The 20,390-nt window shown below is 38.7% G+C and overlaps 2 protein-coding genes across 13 annotated transcripts in view; both read right to left on the bottom strand.

The window, feature by feature from the left end:
- The window catches only part of cac (calcium voltage-gated channel subunit cacophony), a 54,840-nt gene extending 38,179 nt beyond the window's left edge, over nt 1-16,661 (bottom strand). For 10 of the 11 annotated variants that reach the window (XR_011419621.1, XM_070218459.1, XM_017159957.3 and 7 more), the window contains exons 1-13: nt 16,444-16,661; nt 10,541-10,859; nt 10,317-10,456; nt 7,923-8,023; nt 7,303-7,458; nt 7,012-7,232; nt 6,600-6,703; nt 4,570-4,685; nt 3,742-3,801; nt 3,573-3,677; nt 2,203-2,400; nt 1,620-2,133; nt 532-867 (exon numbers count right to left, since the gene is read on the bottom strand). Coding sequence is in view for 10 of the 11 variants with exons in the window: in XM_070218459.1 (XP_070074560.1) it covers nt 532-867; nt 1,620-2,133; nt 2,203-2,400; nt 3,573-3,677; nt 3,742-3,801; nt 4,570-4,685; nt 6,600-6,703; nt 7,012-7,232; nt 7,303-7,458; nt 7,923-8,023; nt 10,317-10,456; nt 10,541-10,859; nt 16,444-16,661 (2,588 nt within the window). In the remaining variant the exon portion in view is untranslated. Of the gene's footprint in view, nt 1-531; nt 868-1,619; nt 2,134-2,202; nt 2,401-3,572; nt 3,678-3,741; nt 3,802-4,569; nt 4,686-6,599; nt 6,704-7,011; nt 7,233-7,302; nt 7,459-7,922; nt 8,024-10,316; nt 10,457-10,540; nt 10,860-16,443 lie in introns of those variants that run through there. The other variant, XM_070218456.1, reaches the window with a different exon arrangement.
- An 869-nt stretch (nt 16,662-17,530) lies between these two features.
- On the bottom strand, nt 17,531-20,321 carry gd (gastrulation-defective). Of its 2 annotated transcripts, XM_044396182.1 has the most exons (6): nt 20,305-20,321; nt 19,913-20,224; nt 19,697-19,847; nt 19,464-19,632; nt 18,822-19,391; nt 17,531-18,044 (listed from the first exon to the last, which is right to left on the bottom strand). In XM_044396182.1, the coding sequence occupies exons 2-6, from the start codon at nt 20,135-20,137 to the stop codon at nt 17,531-17,533; spliced, it is 1,629 nt and encodes a 542-aa protein (XP_044252117.1). In that variant the 5' UTR covers nt 20,138-20,224; nt 20,305-20,321. The 2 variants fall into 2 exon arrangements, with proteins under 2 accessions (XP_044252117.1, XP_017015463.1); XM_017159974.3 differs by lacking the exon at nt 20,305-20,321 and having other exon boundaries at nt 19,913-20,293.
- Nucleotides 20,322-20,390: the final 69 nt, after the last annotated feature.

Raw genomic sequence — 20,390 nt, 5'->3', positions numbered from 1 at the left:
TTGATGATTGTAATAATTGTAGTCGGATTTTGTGGTTGAATATATTTACAAGCACAAGTTATTTCGTTCAATAGATCAAGTGGTTCGTTAATTTGTTTGGTTGTGTGCAACATAAGATTGTAATCCAAAACAGGAAAAAAGGTAAAAAGAAAAGAGTATTGCATCAGTAATTGATTAAGTTGTACTACAGTTATTGTAGTTCATCAAATATTTTAAAATGTCATTGTCTATGAATGATAGTAAGTATAACTAGGACAGAATACTGTACAAATAGGGTAACGAATATTTCTACAAGACCCGTAATAACTGATTAAACCCTTGGACTGAATCATAACTACAAAATGGGGGAGGCACCATACTTAAATGGAATACAAGTAATCCATTTGCTCCCTTGCCAGCGTTTTGGGGCACTGCTGCTGCTGTAAGAAACTCGGTTAACTTAATACTAGGATGAGGCCCTAACTGATTGCACTACGAAAATGACCCATGACCATGAGAAATGGATGGCTGATTTAGTGAAGGAATATTTACGGATTGGTTGGTGAAAGTATAAACATCGATGAGTAGGGCAACATCGGTTTGGGACCCTCCGTCACTTCCTCCTCCTCCTTCTTCTCCTCCTCCTTCTTCTTGCCCTTGGACTTGCTGGGGGCCACAGTACCGTCGCCATTCTCCACATGAACCCCGTCCGCCTGGAGGGCCTCCATCTCCTTCTCGAGCTCCTGCAGTTGTTTCTCTTTATCCTCTTCGACTTGTTCCTCTTCGGCTGCTGTAAGTTCTTGGGCATTCGCCAAATTATCAACGGCGATAGCCAAGAACACATTCAATAGCGTGTAATTTCCGAAGAGTACCAAAACGATAAAGTATCTGTCGAAAGAGCATCAAGAACACACAAAGAACAATCAGAGTTTAAACACTCATTGCATTATTTATTTTTGGGGCATTAGCTCAGGAGAGGAACCTCCTCGATGTTAGGGTATGAAACTCAAAATATACGTCAACGTGTGCTGGGGATTTGTAAAAAACGTAATCGGGAATTATTGGACTGTTTGTTTCGAGAACTGAAGCTACTACGCTTAGTTTGAGTTAGAGTTTGAGTTTGAGTTTGCGCTTGAGAAACGCTATTTCTGTTGAATCGCTGTAAATAGAGAGATGAGATTGAGAATAGACAAAGGTATAGCGTTTAATTGAGTGTACAGATTAATTTTCAAAGACCAAGAGCTTTCTACACTTACGGATTAGTGGGTATTCACGATGAATGATAGTTAGTGGGTTGCTTGTTTTGCTGTTTCTTGTGACTTGGGCTTGCAGAATTTTGGTGGATAAAATTCTTCAAGCTCCGAAGTCAAGGGTCGATTGCACACATTAATGGTTCGACGTTCAATGAATTGCGAATTCGCTTGGTGAGAGTTTTTCCTTTTACTTTCTGTTTACTTATTAAGGGGCGGGTATAAGAGGACGGCAAATGTAATAACAAATCCTAACGAGTAGTGGGCCAAGATCAATAGGTTTTTTCCATTGTGCGCTTACTACGTTTACTTGTACGTTTTGACTTAGGAGGACTGGCATACTTTACAATGCGCATGATAGAATGATACGTAATACAGACATACACTTACATAGAGTAAATCATTCCTTTCTGAGCACCACCCTGAGATATGATGCCCTGGTACATGACTTCGTTCCAATCCTCGCCTGTGAGGATTTGGAATACGGTCAACAGTGCTATCGGGAAAGTGTTAAAATTGGTTTCGGGCGTGCCTCCTGGCAGATTGAACTGTCCGCCAAACAACTGCATGCCAAGTAAGGCGAATATGAGGATGAACAAGAAGAGCAGGAACAACAATGAGATGATCGATCTCATCGAGTTCAACAGAGAGATGACTAGATTGCGCAGCGACGACCAGTACTTGGTTACTTTGAAGATGCGCAGCAATCGCAGGGCACGCAGCACAGACAGACCGAACGAACCGCCTTTGACCTCGGACCAGATCACTTCGAATATCGAACCACTAATGACAACACAATCAAAACGGTTGAACGACGACTCAAAGTAGATGCGCGGTCCCAACGCATACATCTTGATGAACATTTCCGACATGAAGAGTCCCAGGAAGATGAATTCGGCATAGTCTGTAAGGGATTATATTCATAGGGATTATATCGGACTCTAGTAGGATAACCTCATTTACTTATACTTACAGAGAAACTCGGTGAGAAACGAGGGCTGGCCATAATGCTCGACGGCCACGCAGACCGTATTCAGAAAGACGAGGACTATCACGAACCAGTAGAACCACTGCGTCTTTACCGTGTGCCGGATCCAGAAACGAAATCTTTTCTCCGCCCGCCAAAAACCAGTGCAACTTCCTTGAGGTTTTGACCGAGTTTTCAGATAACCTAAAGAGAACACAGAGCAACAATCCATAAGATTAGGGTCCTCTGATTGAGCAGCTGTGCGGTTACAAATATCTCCACCTATGGATACAACCAGGCAAATGTTGTGTACACTGCTCGAATACGAGTGCAGTGCATTTCAAAACAATTCGAAACGATTCTTGGTAACAATCAATACATGTCGCTTTCATAATGAAATATATACCTCTTGACTTCTTTGGCTTTGAATTGCACTGTTGGTAAACATTAATGTACTCATATATATGATTTTAGCGATAAAGAGTATGGTAAACTATTTGTTATGTAGACGACGTTACACAAGTGCGAGTTTTACATATTTCTTGGGTGGGCACTATCTCTACAAAGACGTTACTTTATGCTCAGCTGACTCAAGCCAATACGAATTTCCTAAAATGTTCTATCTAACGGTTTTTTTTCAAAGTTCGAAAGACCATTATTCGTCTCCTTATCCTGACTAAATATATGTGTATCAGCATTTTTATTACTTGGTTTAAATCTTTGAACTTTATAAGAGAGCATTGATTATACAAATAAAGACAACAAATCTATGAATCCATTTTTAGTTTTCAGATTACTAAAATTTATAGAGAACTTATATGCCAGATACATCCAAGTCTACAGTCAAAAAAAAAGGACATCTAATACCAACTACTTTCTCATATTTACACAAGTGAAAGTTTAACAAAGATTTAAATAGTTGCTGTACGATGATATTTTCTAGTTATTTGGGTAACGAATCAAATGGGGCTGTTTACTATCTGACGTCGGTGCAGATTTTTCACTTCGTGAAAAATAAATAATAATTTACTTACACATTTGGAACATAGTCAATGTAAGATTTACAATTTCGTTTTTGTTGTAGTAAGTTCAAACATAGAAATGAAAAATTAAATTAATTGTATATCGTAATTGCTTTAAATGCAATAAAACTTTCCCGTTAAAACTAAAAAGGATAATTGAAATTGTGGCATTTCGTAGCACTAAAACCCAAATTTAACAATATTCTGTCAAACATGGGTTAACCCCCCTTTTGGCATCCTTTTAATTTATAATTATTCCTTGGAAACTTGGGATCAAACGTCTTTCGCGTTTTGTCTTGTTAGTTACAAACCCCAGTTCTTAGGACAGTACTATATTTTAAATATCTTTCTTACCATCGTCGCCATAATCTTCCTCGGCTTCCTCCTCCTCTGTGTCTGTCGACTTGGACTTTCCCAAGCTTTTCAGCTTTTTCCGCTTGGCAGCGTTTCGTCTACGAGCTATAAGGATGATAAGGATAATTTGAATGCATTAAATTCGTAATTCAAATTTGTTCTAATTTACCCTCCATTATGTGCATTTTTTCTTCCTCCGTTGTTCTCTCCTCGGCTAGTATTACCTCCTCTGGAATAACATTAAAATCCGGTGATTGGTAGTTGGTCACAACAAGTAAATCGATTTGATCAACACATAAGCAGAAAGGATATATGTATTATGTACAGTTAAGTTTATGTAGGCTTGTGTTTTTATAGTAGGGAGGTATGAAGGATCTGTGTCCATATTTCCACGATAACTACTTTATTTCAGAGTATATTTAGGAATTTATTTATTTTAAATTTGGCAATGTATAGGTTTATGTTGGTTCTATGAGGAAAGGGAAGCTAAAATGTGCCAAAAGTGCTGGCTATTTAGAAACATCTTATTACAACATGTAGGTATACTTTCATTTCTTTTATTTTGCTATTTTATGTAAAAGTTTTCAATTGGGATAAGCAATATCCAGTCAATGATATTAAAGTAAAACTTTCAAGACCTGCATTAGTAAGTAAAATAAAACAATCCAACAGGAAGGTTTATGAAATACATAAAATCTGGCATTTGACCATAACAGGAGCTGTTATAAAGAAAATTTTGATAATGACTGTCGATCAATTATTTTAAAGGAAATTGCTGATAAATCCTTGACACTTAAATTCAATTTTAGTTTTAAAAGTTAGGGGAGCCATCAAAAGACCTAGTTTAAATATATATTTGTACATATGTATATGTGTGGATGAATATGGGGTGAATAATGTAAAAATTTTTATGTTTAAATATTTGTGTATGAGAATTATTTATGATTTTAATCATATTATATAGATTTACAAACAAGAAATAGGGGAAATACTATACCAGCTTTACAAATCCATTCAACATAGCCGTTTAACTCTCTTTCTAGTTGCTGCTGCCTTCTAAGTTTAAGAAACTCTTGTCTATTTTCTACTTTTTCTCGTTCTTTTGCGAATTCACTACAAAAAATAATTAAATAGAACGTGATAAACCAAAAAACAGGATTGATTGATTGCTAAAACGATCAAGTATGCTTTGGTATTTTGTTGTTCAAAGTTCACACCATACTTTCGTCTTTATTTTGTACGAGTGTAAAATCAACTGAGAAGAATCGAATTAACCATAAAACAAAAATCAAAGATTTTAAAAAGAAGAAGATATATTAGTGCTTTCTTAAAACTCACACAACAAACGGGCATAAACAGAAAATCAAAATTATTTGCTGGAAATTAAGTAACAGAAATGCAATTTAATATATGTAGGTATATATATATTTATATATTTGTTTTTTGGCGTCGGAGAGCGCCCCCCGACGAGACCCTCTTTGAATGGGGTCAAAAGTCAAGGAAATATATATATAATATAGTATAAGAAGGGATTGTGTAAGATTATATGTGTGCATACAAGCATATTTAATATGATTTATTTGGTACGCATGGGTTGATGATGCCATATAGCGTCATCGGGATCCCAATAACTCTGATTTGGCCCTGTGTTTCGCCGGGAGTCACTGAGTCTGGATCGTTGATATATTGATGGCGATTATAAACCTGGGGACAGAACACTGATATTGATAGGTGGGTGCACTGGCGACAGTGTTCAAAGTGTATGGGGAGTGTATATGGCCTAGATCGAGATCTAGATCGAGACTCAACAACATTTCACGACACTTCTGGCGGGGAATGGCACATATATGTATATATAGTTGGAGGTTAAAATGGCTAACTTTAGTAGAAATAGCTATTTTTGGTTAGTTTGGTTTATTTAGGCTGGAGGGAATTCAACTTTGTCTCTATGGTAAGTAGTAAGTGTGGCAAAATGCAGAGAATATATTTAACACGCAATACGCACTGGAGAGTATATGGATTCGATTATTTTTTCGATTGGTATTGGTTGAACTATAGTGGGGTGTACAGCATTTCGCAGTTAGTATTAATTATTCGGTTCATTGGAAGTTGTTGTATTATTTGATAGTAAGTATGTTTTGGGTACCAGAACTCTTTTTGTAGCCGGGGGATTGCTTGCGATCTATTTAAGAATACATAACTAGCAGTAAATCAAACAAGTTCTTTATAAATTGGGAAGTATAGGTCTTATGCAGAGTTTGCTTTTGGTTGTTTAATTTGATGGGTGTTTAATTCAATGAACTCGCTCGGATTCGATAACATAAACATACATAAGTACGAGTTGACTTATTGTCTTTGTTTTTTGGCCGATAGTAAGTTGTTATAATTATTGCAGGTTGTGTTTTGTATGACGTTCGGGTTGATTATGGCAGTTTACTTGGTTGCACTTAGATATAGATCTAGTTGTATAAACCTGCTTGTGTGATCCAGTCAAGGTACGAGACCATTGCTGTCTGAAACATGGCCCGAAAGCGGCATTTCTGAAACTCCATGCGACGTTCGACACGATTTCGTTCGTTCGAAAACTCTCTGAATTCGGGAATACGATAGTTAAATGCATTGAACGAAATTCCAAAATAGAGAAACCGAACGGAAAAGGAATGCAACTCAAAATTAAAGTATTTCAAACACGTACATACATATATTTTTACTCCTCTGGCCTCAAATCAATAAATTTCGATTAATTTACAGTCAAATTTACCTTAATTGGCTCCCTGTACGCGCATGCAAGAAGCTCTACGTAAAACCGATATATACATATGTATAATCTGGCAACTGGGCACTTTTTTTTATCTTTACAATTATGTGGTAAACCATCTTCATATCAAAATTATTTAAACATATGTATGCAGTATTTTCAAAACCTTTTTTTTCTGAACGGAAGAAACAAAAATGATAAGTAAAAGAAATGTGAACTGGTGTATAAATGTCTTTATCGATAAATTAAGCGATTCGTGATCAACTTACCCACTAAGGACACCAAGAACTAAGTTGAGCATAAAAAATGAGCCTATAACTATAAGAGGCACGAAATATATCCAATTAAATGCTGAACCTAATGCGTCGTTGGTCTGTGGAGAAGAATTAGTAAGTGGGGGATAATACAATATGAAAATGTCATCACTAGACATCAGATTATATCCAAATAAGTATTTTTCACAGTTGAATTCAAGTTAGCTTAGTTAAGATCAAATTATTCAAATTATTAACTAAAAAAGTCAATATTTTTTAAGTTTAATCCAATTTTCATTCTTTAAGAAACATTTGTCTTAAATCAAAGATCGCTATGAATAAAATCCTTAGAATACGTTTTGGTATATAATTCAAAGTCTAATATTTATTGATCAAGAGCAAGAACTATAATTGTAGTTGGACTTACCCAATACAGTATTGACGTCCAGCCCTCCATCGTGATACATTGGAATACGGTCAACATGGCAAATCCGATATTATCGAAACTCGTGATGCCTGAATTTGGTCCATCCCATTTTTCTAGACACATGCTCGTGGTATTGTTGCATACAAAGGAGCCGGTTGCCTTTTCCGTGCTGTTGTCCGTGTTGCAAGGCGTCTCTGATTCGCCCTCCTTTACTAGTTTGTCTGCTCCAAAACGAAAATCATTAGCCATTATCATGTCATGGGCAAGGGGTATGGTATTTGGGAACATTACTTGGATCTTCTAAGCTATAACAAGTCTTATGCAGTGCGCCCGAATAAAACTCGAGTCCAATGATTGCAAAAATTACGATTGCAAACAACACCAAGAGACCGATTTGCAGTAAAGGTGCCATCGCCTTGATTATAGATTTTAAAACTACTTGTAAACCTGTTGACGTTGGCGTTCATCCGATCCAGAGTTAATTGGTTGGTTAAAGAAACGGGACGTTGGATTAGAAAGATCAGAATGCATCGGGTGTGTTCACATTTAGGACATGGTTGTCACAGAAAGAAAGTTTCACAAACTCTACGACAACCATGTTCCAGGTACAAACAACAATTCTAATAGAAAAGAGTACGTTCAAAATAAAATCGAAACTAAGTGGTGGCAAAAATGGAGGCTCTTATATCACACACACATACTAAAAATAAAACACACATACAGAGAATAAATGAAAAATTAAGAATTCCAAAACACACTCACTCATTATGATAACATTTACACACACTTAAAAGTTTGGAGCGATCATAACTTAGGTAGAATTTTGAACACAAAATAAGAAAAGACAACGACGAGAACGGTAACGACAAGAAGAAGTTGGAAAAGTAGAATAAAACAGAGGAACTACTCACTAGGAATTCCAGACACTAATTTTAAGGGCCGTAGCACACGAATGGCTCTAAGTGTTCTTAGGTCTACCTCGGGCCCTATTTGTGGGTACTGTGTCATGAATCTGTTTGCAAACGTTAAGCGATCAAAATGAAGTTATATATTGATTAGCGATACTCAATGGATACAGGATCAAATTATCATAGTCAGATAATCATAAATTAAGAGTGAAAACCAAAATTGTACATTTGTCTTGTATTGTGCACCTTAAATTAAAACTTAAATCGAAAGCAAAAGGCAACTAAGAACTTCAATAATGTAAATATTCAATTAAATTAATCGAGAGTAACGTTTAACGCGGGCGGTTAGTTCATATTTTTCGCACACACAATGGGTAACCCAAGCGAAAACGCAGAATAGTTTATATTTGCTCTCTATTCCCTAGCACTTTCATCAAGATCATCTGGGATATATTCAATTTTTTTTGAGAGCAAATACAAACTATGGTAATTGTCAGCTATGAAATAGAATATGATTAAGAGATAACTATTTTAGTCTATAAATACATAAAATCAAGCTATGCTTATAACATATACACTGCTTATTGTAAAATAAGTAAGAAATGTATCCTTTCAACCGATATCTTTTGGTGATATTTTTTGAAAAGATATATAAACCTCAAAAATTCGTTTGAACAAAATAAAAAAGAATTTTATTAAATGTACTATGTGACATTGTATGTGGCTAAACAAAGATAAGGTTAAAGGCTAAAATGAACTGGTAAAACTATAATCTTTGTGCCAGCTATTATCGAAAATCAATAATATTTTCCTACCACCTTTTAAAGGGGTTATTTGGTGACTTGCAAGATGCAATCTAGTTCGAATGGATTTGAATTAATCGGTCAATTACTCTTAAGACTTAGTTCTTTAGTTATATTGCCATCACTGCATACGAATTACGCTGATTTATGTCTAGCCTGTTCTTACTTATATTTATTTAACTATTTTATTTGTATTGTATTATGTTTTATAAAATTAAAAATAACGGTTATTTTACTAGTTAACAATACTATAAAAGATAAAAAGTATACAGTAATTTAAAGGTATATTTCCACAAAGCGTTCCACGATATACCTTAAGCTATAGATTTATTTTAGTTAAAAAATAAGTACATTTTGACACACTAAAATATTTGTTTGACATAAATAAAAACATCTACCGAGTGGTAGCGATTTTTTACTATTTTATTAATAGCTTCTTATAAAAAAAGATTTCATTATGTCAATGGGTTTGATGCTAAAGTCGTGGCTACCACTGTACATCGAAGAATTCAATTTATGTGATTACAATTTTTATATATTTATTTTAAATAAAACTACAATAAAACTTTTCTAGTTTCCAATTAGTAACATGTTGCATCCTACTGATGCTTTCTATAGTTAAGTATTGCTAATCATACTTAGTTTATGATTAGAAATTCCTAATGTACCGTACAACCGAGCTCCTGTTTTATCTTTTTTGAAAGGAAGAAATTAATTATTTTTCTAATTTGACAAATTAATCTAGGTGACACAGAAATATCTTATAATTACTACTTCATATATAACTAATAATTCTAGGCGCAGTTTTTGACGATTTTGGAATATCTATTTCGTGAACATTATTTCTGAAAATTCCGTTTGTTGCTACTCCTAAGATAACATAAATCAACTAGCCTATACATACATATAAGTATGTGCTTTGGAGTGTAATTTTTAAAATTAATATATATGTAAAAATATTTTTACTGAAGAAATCGTTATATTAACTGGCCTAGGATCTTTTCATAGCAACTAATGATTTGCTTGATGGCGGATGTCTTACTTGGAATTCGGGATACGAGCTTCAGTGGGCGTAAAACACGAAAAGATCGCAACATACGCAGGTCAACGTCTATATTGGCCTCAGCAAATATCGTCATGGCTCTGTTTTTGGTCATTTCGAATTTGCATATGAACATACGGGAGAAGTTGTTATTAAAAACGCTTACTTAATTATACATTAATAGATTTTAATATGGGAATGGTTTTATCCGACAAACAGTCTTTACCTCAAATAAGAAATTTTATTACTACATACATATCTTTATAAAATGATTATGGACTTCTGTTCTGTATCTTATAACTATTTAAAAAGTTGTTAATCTAATTTGGTTTTTATATCCTTAATCATAATGATTCAACGTAGAATAAATTGTTAGTTGGTGTTTCAATAACTTTTTTTTGGGAAATTCATTATGACCAAAAGACATAGGTACTCTTGAAATTTGGTTGGATTAAACAAAAAATAAAGCTTGCACGGCGTGGTTAACTTAAGTGATATATTTTTTTAAATAAAATGTGCATGTATGGGGAAAAAGTTAAGTTCATTATTTACCCCGTAACTACAACGAAAAAATCCATGATGTTCCAAATATTCCTGAGATAGGAGTGTTTATGCAGAACAAGCCCTAAGGCGAGGATCTTGAGCGACGCTTCTACACAGAAAATGCATAAAAAATAGGCCTCCGTTTTTTCCTAGTTTTGCCAAATGGAAATCAGTCCGGGGATTAGTTATACAACTTTATCTTCTAATCAGATCGGATTGGGAACTTTTCTTACCAATTTTTGAGCCAATACTGTCTTGTCGCCCCCTGGTAAGTGCTCCTCTAGTGCCAACACAACACAGTTGGCTATGATTGTCAATAACACAGCGTATTCAAAGGGCGGCCATTCTATGATGAATCGTGTGTACTTTCTAATTGGGTTATCCTCGGTTAGAATAAACAATGACGTCGGACCACCACCTGGTGGGTTTTCCTCTTTTTTCGGGCCACCCATTCTATCAGCTAAGCGATGGGCTCCCTTTCGACCCAAGTGCCCCCCGCCTAAGGAGTCCTGTTGATGCTCTGCTTGCACTACTTCCTGAGCCGCTTCCAACCTGTATTAAAGAAGGGAAAAGGGTAAAAATATTGACGTACGTTTTCCCTAAGCCGCATTGTAAAGTAAATCGACTTTTACACTTAAATAAGAAAATATTAGATCCATTTATGGGTAATGGGTCAGTAAAGAGCTATCTAAATTGACCTAGAATATATTATTATTATTTTAAGATATGAAATAGTTCCGATTATACTTAAAAGGCTTATCAAAAAATTGTGGAAAATTATCAGAATAAAAATTTGAAGATGACTGCATTTTTGACTGTACTTTATGCTATTTGGCTTTTCTAATCGGATTCCGATTTCAAAGTTGCATTATGATCATTAAATTGTTTGTTATTTATTTTTGAGAATTTTTAATTCATTCATAGCGATTTGTGAGCGAACACTTTTAAAGCGGCAAAAAAAATTAAGTTGTTTGAGAGGACTATACCATCAATGAAATTCATTTGAGTACATTGAACTAAAAAAAATTTTATTTTCTGCAGATTGGCTTTTGAAATTAGGCTTATATTTCGCCTGCGTGCAGGCAACACTTTTTGCAATGAGGAACTGTTTTTATTAAATAAAATTACCGATTCATAAATCTTAAAAATGTATTTCCCCAAGATTATTGTTGAATATAACATTAAAACATTATACTTCGATTGCCTTTTAAAAATAGGCGCCAAGATGGGAGTAAAAACCTGCAAATAGGGGTATCTACCGACTGCTACCATCAAAATTGATAATATTTATAATAGGATGGGGGCACGTACCGTCACTGTATCCAATTTCTGATACTTTTGTAACGACCGCTCGGCCATAATTATATTAAACAAGGTCAACCACAATACGCATTTGTCGGGAGTGACACGCCGTCCGTATGGAACGATAGCGGCAACTGGACATTTAGCTCGCGGGTCCGATAATCTGTTGCTAGTGATTACTGGAGGATGGAGGATTGGATGTTGAAGGCCGGACGCTGGATGATGGAGAATTCCGGATCCGATTATTCCTTATCTCGCTTCCTCAACCTCGTATCCCTCGATCGTTACTTTCTTGCTTTTTTTGTTTTTACTGATGTTTTGGTTTATGTATGTATGTATCCTTTTGACTTATTTATCGCTCTTTGAACTGAATTTTATTCGTTTTATATTTTCTTTGTTAGCTCTTTAGCATTACCGTGTTATTATAGCACTTAAACTGAATAGAAAAACAAATTTGATTAGATGGCTTTATAAATTGGGCGCTAATTTATTTACTCTCCGACACCATACACTTGATTTGGTTATCCGTCACTTGCATTGATATTGATTATAAATGTTCATTTTTAATTCACGACATATGTATTTTAAACGGTTTCCGGCTACAGATTTTGTTGGTTTTTTGGCACACACTTGTACTATAACACTTGGGCATATTAAATTGGTCAGATTCCGTAATATGTTTCCGGCCGTAGTTTCAATTGCCTGTGTTGTGCTACATATTTTGCCAACCGATAATTATGATGCGCTCGGGTCAATTCAGTTCATGACCTATTGAAAACATGCTCATACACTCGCGCACAAACTTATACATACATGTGATGGGGATGAGGATGGGGAGGATATGGTGCATACGAAATGCAAGGCTGGTGTTATTTTTATTCCCTATAAGGTATGGTCCATAGAAATGTGACAAAGGTCCACAACATTTGTACTCGATGTATGACGATGGTTATGGTTACGGCGACAGTTACAGTTACAGATAGATGTAGTTATTTCGGTTATTGGTATAAAATTCCATTACTGGAACACGCCATGAATGAAAAAATTAGGGGATGAAAAAGACAGAGGCTGAGTATATGTATAAGTCACCGAAAAAGCTCAATACACACACACACACAGGCATGCAGGCCGTGGTGAGTTGTGAAACGGTGAGATTCTCAATTCCGACATAACTGGAAGGAATCAAGTTTCCCCATTCGAAAACTTGTTTACCTTTCCTCATATTCTTGAATAAAAGCAGGGTGTATATAGGGCGTGAAGGGAAAATTGAAGGATTTTTATGTTTACAGTTGTGTTCTGATTAGTTGTCTGACTTTATCTGATAACACGAATTGGCATTTGCAATTTCAACTCTCCATTCCACTCACTCACACGCACACACATGTACCGGCAGGAGCAGGAGCATTCTCTCTCTCTCTTTCTGAATTCAGCAATCACTGGGTCACATCGATAACGATAACATTTTTAAATTTAATTTAATATAAAAATTATACATTCTCCACAAATTGAATTAGAAACAAATCTGGTCACTCTAAAATTCAAATTTAAGTTTAAAAGGAGGAAGAAGAAGAAAATTGTGAGATCTGGTCTCCTTAGAGACACAAACGGAAGTGCAAGTTTACAAGTGTTAAAAATTCAAGTTGTCAACTGTGTCTACTATACTATAGGGCAAATTAACACATTTTTTGTCATTAGGTATACATTTTAATAGTTTTGGTTACATTTACATTACATTAACTTTCACATTAATCAAAACATGGCGTTTTTGAAGGTCAAACGCATTTCCTGTTCCTAGTTTTACAAATCTACATATTTCCTTGTAACGAATGACCATATCTCAATTTTTTTAGTGACGTCATCAGGCACAATTGTCTGCCTTCTTTTTATGTTGACGATGTTTTTGAACGAGAATGAGAAACGGGCAGAAACTATATATATATATATATATCGGGCGACAGTGGGACCAACGAACCTGTAATTGCCAAAAATAAACAGTCATCGCCGCTCCCCTCACATTAACACAACTATTTATTATTAAAGCTGCCCCAACTTTCTTTCCTTTTTTCGGCAAATGTCGCATTTTTGGATAGGCCATAGGAGTTACTAACCGAACTGTGAGGTCTCTAATTCTTAAGTTACAGACGGACACACACAATGTTTGCTCATATGCCCACATTCTATTCTACAAATGACCATTGTTCAAAGAACAGGGGCAAACAAATTTTTCTCTTCCGTGGAGAAAGAATATATCATTCTAATTCGTATCCGGGGCTTTGGTCTCTGTATGGAAAATGCGTGTGTTCGTAAATATTTGAAGGGCTGGTAATAGAAATATTTATAAATGATAATATGGGGGCTGCAGTAATATTTGGTGTTTCATTCAACGCAAAAGTGCGTGAGCACGTCACTAAATATAAATCTACGATATACCAATATCTGCTCTGTTAAAGAAATCCCTAAACTCCTACATATATCCGTTTCCTCTTACTTTTTTTTTTCTTGCTCCGTTCCCACTTGCCACATCCACTTCCATCCACCGCAATATATAGCACCACCGACGCAACATTCCGCCCGTTGTGCTACCGACCCGCTGACCCAATCCCAACGACTATATATATATATATGTATATATTTATATACCAGCGCATATGTGTTTGAGTGTGGTGCGTTTGTGGAGCTTGTTAACTTAAACTTGTACAACTGGATTTTAAGGATAGGTATGTAGCATTCAGAATTGGGCCCAAAGTTGGAACTTTGGATATATATATCCCAAAAATAAAATTAGATCTGGGTGCCAGAGGTCGTTTATTGGCTTCAGTACGCCCGAATAATGCTTTTTACTTGGTTTCTTTTCTTTTCTTTTGTGTTCTTTTGCTGTCCTCGTCGCCACTGTCGCCATTTCGACGTTTTCACGTTTTCAGACTATTTGTCTTTTTTCCGTGTTTTTTTGGTTTGGATGTTTGTAGTTTTATTTTCACCACTCGACCCGAATTCGAATGCCAGCGCACACAACTTTCGAATTTTCACAGCACTTATAACGCCGTAATGCGAGCGATTGCACTTGATTTGTTAACACCAGCCGATGGGGGCATGTATTTTCAACCGATTCCTGGGAGCCATATAATTGCTAAATATTAAGCAAGTCGGGAAAAAATAAAAAACAAAAACCGCTTGGACACGGGAGCTGTCACCACCGACTTTGTCTCACCAGTTGGACGAAAAACTCAACAAAACGCAAGACTTCAACTCGGCGACTTTGTATCACATACTACCACATCGCCAGGGCCCACACACACGCACAATAAGGGATAAAAAAAGAAGAAACAAAAAATCACCAGCCCTGCGCTCTGCGTCCGCCCGAAAGCTGCAGTTTAAGCTCTACTTTGCGGGGTGGACACACTGGCCAGCAAAAGCCAGTGCAAAGGCGCATGCGCGTCTCCTAAGGAAGCCCGCTGAGCTACCGTTACTTCCAGTGATTGAGCTTTAAGCTATCGCACTCCTTCGATTTCGGTACTTTTCAACCTACTCTTCCTTTCTAAAACAATTCTAGTTTATTTTAATAAGTAAACCCGCTCTGCTACCCCTACATCCAATAATTAAGCTTTAAGCCTCGTTTCTACTTTGAAGTTAACCAACGCATATCCTTGATATCGGTATTTTGAGAGTCGCTGTTTAACCGGTTTTCTGGAGGTCAAAGATGGATAATTCTAAATTTATTAACTAGCTAATTCTACAAACCATGCATAACATAGCTAGGCATATACACACAATATTGTTCCAATATTAAGTAAGATTCTAACTTCCCACTTTATATATCTTTCCATAACTACCTTTCACTATTTTCTACAAGAACTCTAAGGGCCGTTTTTTCTCGTCCTTTTCTTAAATTTGAAGTAGGGTTGAAACCTTGAAATCGTATGGGAAATCATTGTTTTAACCTTACTTTAAATTTAACAAACGGACGAGAAAACGGGCGTAAGACTGTAGTTACCCCTTACAAATCCACTCAAAAAATTAACATAAATAATTATCCTTTTTGTAACATTTAGCTTTTGTCAACCGTTTCCGAAAATGAGAGTTTAGCCATGTCGTTTCTACGCAAAGTTTTCTCATCGTCTTCTCTCTACTGCAGATGATATATGAGGCTAAAAGAGCCGGATCGGATAATTTTTATACCCGTTACTCGTAGAGTAAAAGGGTATATTAGATTCGTGCAAAAGTATGTAACAGGTAGAAGGAAGCATTTCCGACCCTATAAACTATATATATTCTTGATCAGGATCACTAGCCGAGTCGATCTAGCTATGTCCGTCTGTCCGTCTGTCCGTCTGTCTGTCCGTCTGTCCGTCTGTCCGTCTGTCTGTCTGTATGAACGCTGAGATCTCGGAAACTATAAAAGCTAGAGGATTGACATTTTGCATGCAGATTCTAGGAGTTCCTACGCAGCGCAAGTTTGTTTTAAAAGGGTGCCACGCCCCCTCTAACGCCCACAAACGCTTATATAGGATTTTAAAAATCTCAATATTTCGGAAAAGTAAAAATGCAGTTTTATTGTGTTTATGAATACCTATCGAAATGTAGAAGAAATTTTTTAAATCGGACCATTCGTTAAAAAGTTACGGCGGATCAAAGTCCCTTTAGCTGAGTAACGGGTATCTGATAGTCGGGGCACCCGACTATAGCGTTCTCTCTTGTTTTAAATATAATTCAAATGCCGAACAAGGCAAATTTCTCAGATATTTTTGTTTCTACCCGTATTAAATTATCTTTAAGAAGATCAATCAGTTGTTTTGAAGAAAATAATAACTTGAAATGTTTTGGTTTGCGTACTCACATTATGTCGCCCAGGTTGGGTCGGGTCTGGACAAGAGCAAAACTTTCCGGCGCCCGGCGCCTTTTGTTGGACCCTTGCGAGCCGTAGTGCGTGCTCCGCCGGATGACGCCATCGCCGATGATGGCAATGTTGTCATCCAGGCTGTTGATGTTGCTAATGGTCAATCGCGCCATAGGTGATGAGCCCCTTCTGCGACGAGCTCCCACTCCGCCCAGCATTCTGGTTCTGGGATTCGGTGAAACGGACTTTGCAATGCGCGAAATGTTCTCCAGATATGGCCATTTCTGTGTCTGTATTCACTTCCGACCGGACATGGGCACAATTCAATGGGCAGATCTTCAGCGATTGCGAATGTCGAATATCGGGAAACGAAAGCCGCGGGCCCAGAGCCCCTGGGTGAGATGCACCAGCTGCCACGGTCCGAACGAAACTGATAGTGGATGGAAGCGGCTGTCGTCGATGCCCCAGCAAACCCAGCAAGATAGATAACCGCCCAGATGGCGATGACGACGATTGCGGCTGATGACGTGCTTGATAGCAGTCAGCATATGCGCAGTGCAGGCTACCGATGGTAATTAGTGGGCCAGGTGTCCAGGTGACCACCCACTCACTCCATGTAGTGGCAGCTTCCTTTGTTCACGAGAGCCCTCGCACTGATAGCAAATTTATAGTAAGTAAACATATTTCATAATTCATTTACATAAGACATACCTGTGTGGATTTTGTAAATGTGCATATACGGGGGATTTAAATCGGTTATTGAATTGAATTGAATTTTCGTACTTTTAAATTGGCGCTAGGGGCGATTCTTCGATTTCTCTAAACAGTTTTTAGAAGTGTAACCCTTTCTCTAGACAGATACCTTATGGAAATTCCTTTTTGGCTTTACCGAGCCATCATTTATTTTACGAATTGCCTTACTGTATTAAATAGAAATGAAATTAATATGCCGGTATCAAAATATCCACTAGCGGAACTAATAAATTAAATTGGCTCAGAATTTCGAGTACTTGAAAGATGCCCATGTGGCTATCACAGCGCTTATTTAGAAACCCCATAGTTATCCCATACACATTTCGGGTGTGACTTAAATTACGAAGGCCGTGATCCAATCGAGGAACTTGGCCACGTCAGCATATATAATGTACTGGCTTCTACAGCAAACGTAACCCGGTTCTGGCGATTCAACGGCGGGCAGGGCAGCTGACACTGTGCCGCGCAGCATCCAGCGATTGTTACGCCGGATAAAAAGCCCGGCTCCCGAAATGCCTGTGTAAATGCTGGCACTGATCTGCTGATGGCGATCCCGCTCCTCCGTGTGGATGCCGGCGCAAAAAGTTCGGTTGGAGGAGAGGCTGCGAAAGTGGGCATTAGCCCGAAAGCACTCGGCATTCCCGACAACCGGAGCCTTCACCACCTTGGGGGCACTGTGCGAATCGCTGGATTTCTTACCCCCCAGAGCCACCGGCGACAGCTTCTGATCCTGCGTCCTGTTCGCTCTGTCAAAGCTCCAGCCAATGACGATGCCCTGCTCGCCTACAATGTACTCCGCCTTGCTGGAACCGGACCACAGGCAAGCGGGGCGAATGAAGGTGTTGAATCTGCGCAGAAAGAAATCCACAGTCAGTTATCGAATTTAATGATGAGACCCGTAATATACTAGCATTGCTACCACAGCTTTACTTATTTTTATACCCGTTACTCGTAGAGTAAAAGGGTATACTAGATTCGTGCAAAAGTATGTAACAGCTAGAAGGAAGCGTTTCCGACCCCATAAAGTATATATATTCTTGATCAGGGTCACTAGCCGAGTCGATCTAGCCATGTCCGTCTGTCCGTCTGTCTGTCTGTCTGTCTGTCTGTCTGTCTGTCTGTCTGTCTGTCTGTCTGTCTGTCCGTCTGTCCGTCTGTATGAACGCTGAGATCTCAGAAACTACAAAAGCTAGAAGGTTGAGATTTCCCACACATATTCTTTGGCTTCCTACGCAGCGCAAGTTTATTTTAGCCGAGCGCCACGCCCCCTCTAACGCCCACAATCGCCCACTAACCATTTTAAAATGGGTCCTGCGCCCACATCTTTAAAGATTTCCGAGAAGTATAAATGCAATTTTGTTGTGCATATTTATACCTATCGAAATGTAGAAGACATTTTTCAAATCGGACCATTCATTAAAAAGTTATACGATTTATAAATTGTCAACATATATCTATCTCCCTCGCACTCCCTTTAGCTGAGTTACGATTATTAGTCGGGACACCAACCCGACACAGCGTTCGCACTCCCTTTAGCGGAGTGACGGGTATTAGATAGTCGGGACACCAACCCGACTATAGCGTTCTCTCTTGTTCATAAATGATTTACTCGAATCCAGACTCACCGAACTTCGTCCTTGAGCATGATCACGGCGATATCCGCATCGTAGCTGCTCAGCTGACTGTTGAAGTCGGGATGGATGTAAATGCCGTCCACGGGGGCCGCCAATGAGCCCTCCTCGTTCCAGTTCTTGAGATTATGCCGGCCCAAGAAGACGAGGACCTCGTTGGATGTGAAGCGCTTGTTGAACAACTTGAAGCAGTGCGCCGAGCTGATGACCACGCGCCCCGAGACGAGGGTTCCGCCGCACTGGAAGTCCAAGGAGGTCAGGTTGTTCACATAGATGGCCGCCAGCCAGGGCCAGGATCCCCTGGTGATCGACGGCAGGCTCGCACTATCATCCAGCGATTCGTTTTCTTCCTCTTCCGTTTCGTCTACAAAGTGCTCCAAGCCATGAGCATCCTCTCCGTCGTTGTCTTCAACAAACACCGGCGATGTTATGGCTTCTGAGCCAAGGATAGGTTCCGATTCCTGTTCCTGTTCCCCTTCCTGATCCCTTTTTTGGGACAGCCGAAAGTCGAGATCCCTGTCGATGCGTCCGCAAATATCCTTAAGCGCCTGAACAAAGGGTTTTCTACAAGATCGGGCATTGAGTAACGAATGGATCGGTAGCATTCACTGAACCGACCAAGATCCGGATGCATACTTCTTGAACTGGATGTGCGTCTTCTTCGCCTCCTCTTCCGCCTTCGTGTCTGCCTCCTCCCCCTCCCCCTGCTCGTGAGGATCCAACAGTAGGGAGCTGATCTTATCCGGAATAAAGGCCAATTTCCTGATGTGCTCCAACTGGATTTGGGTCATGAAGATGCTGTGCTCTGAGCGGGATTAAGTAGTGGGTTAAGTAGGTTAGCTCCAGGTGCATATGTGTATGTATCTTACCGCCGGATCCAAAGCAGATCACATGGTTGTTGGCCGACAGGAGGAGCAGTTTGGGTGGGAAGTGGTGCTTGGGGAAACGGATCTTGTAGAGCACCGGCGCGTTGTGGGCGAACTTTCCGCGGGTCAGTAGCTCGATTTCACCAAGGTAGTTCTGCAGAAGGGATCAAGAAGGATAGTGGGTTAAGGGTTGGATCATCCGAGTCCCAGCTCACCCACCGTTGTGGGCTTGCCCCGCATGGAGAGCGTCACCCGGATGTGGAGCGGCTGGTGGCCATCCGGACTGCGCACGGCCATCAGGCCGAACCACTCGCTGCCGTCGAAGCGGTACTGGAATATCTTGGGACACGGACTGACGGGCATCCCCTGGGCGACCGCCTTGGACACGAGCTCGATGCAGAGGATCAGAATGCAGATGCAGAGCGCCGTCAGGGGCAGCCGCATCTCAATGTCGGGACGGGATGCGACGGGGTGTTTCTGGTCTGATCAGGAGCTGGATCTCGATCTGAAGGTGTCACTACTGCAATTCAGCTATGCAAAACGAAACAAACAAATCGAATAAGTAATAATTATGGTAATTTTGTCGAATTTGAAACAATAATAAACACTACCGCAATATCGATTGCGATGGAAGTTTGTCCACCTGGTATCGATTAACATCGATTAACATACCAACAATCGCGATCAATGCTTTTCG

This window comes from Drosophila takahashii, chromosome X (assembly GCF_030179915.1).
Source record: "Drosophila takahashii strain IR98-3 E-12201 chromosome X, DtakHiC1v2, whole genome shotgun sequence".
Lineage (NCBI taxonomy): Eukaryota > Metazoa > Arthropoda > Insecta > Diptera > Drosophilidae > Drosophila > Drosophila takahashii.
Note: the sequence above shows the minus strand (reverse complement) of the source record. Positions and strands in the feature narration are given on the sequence as shown.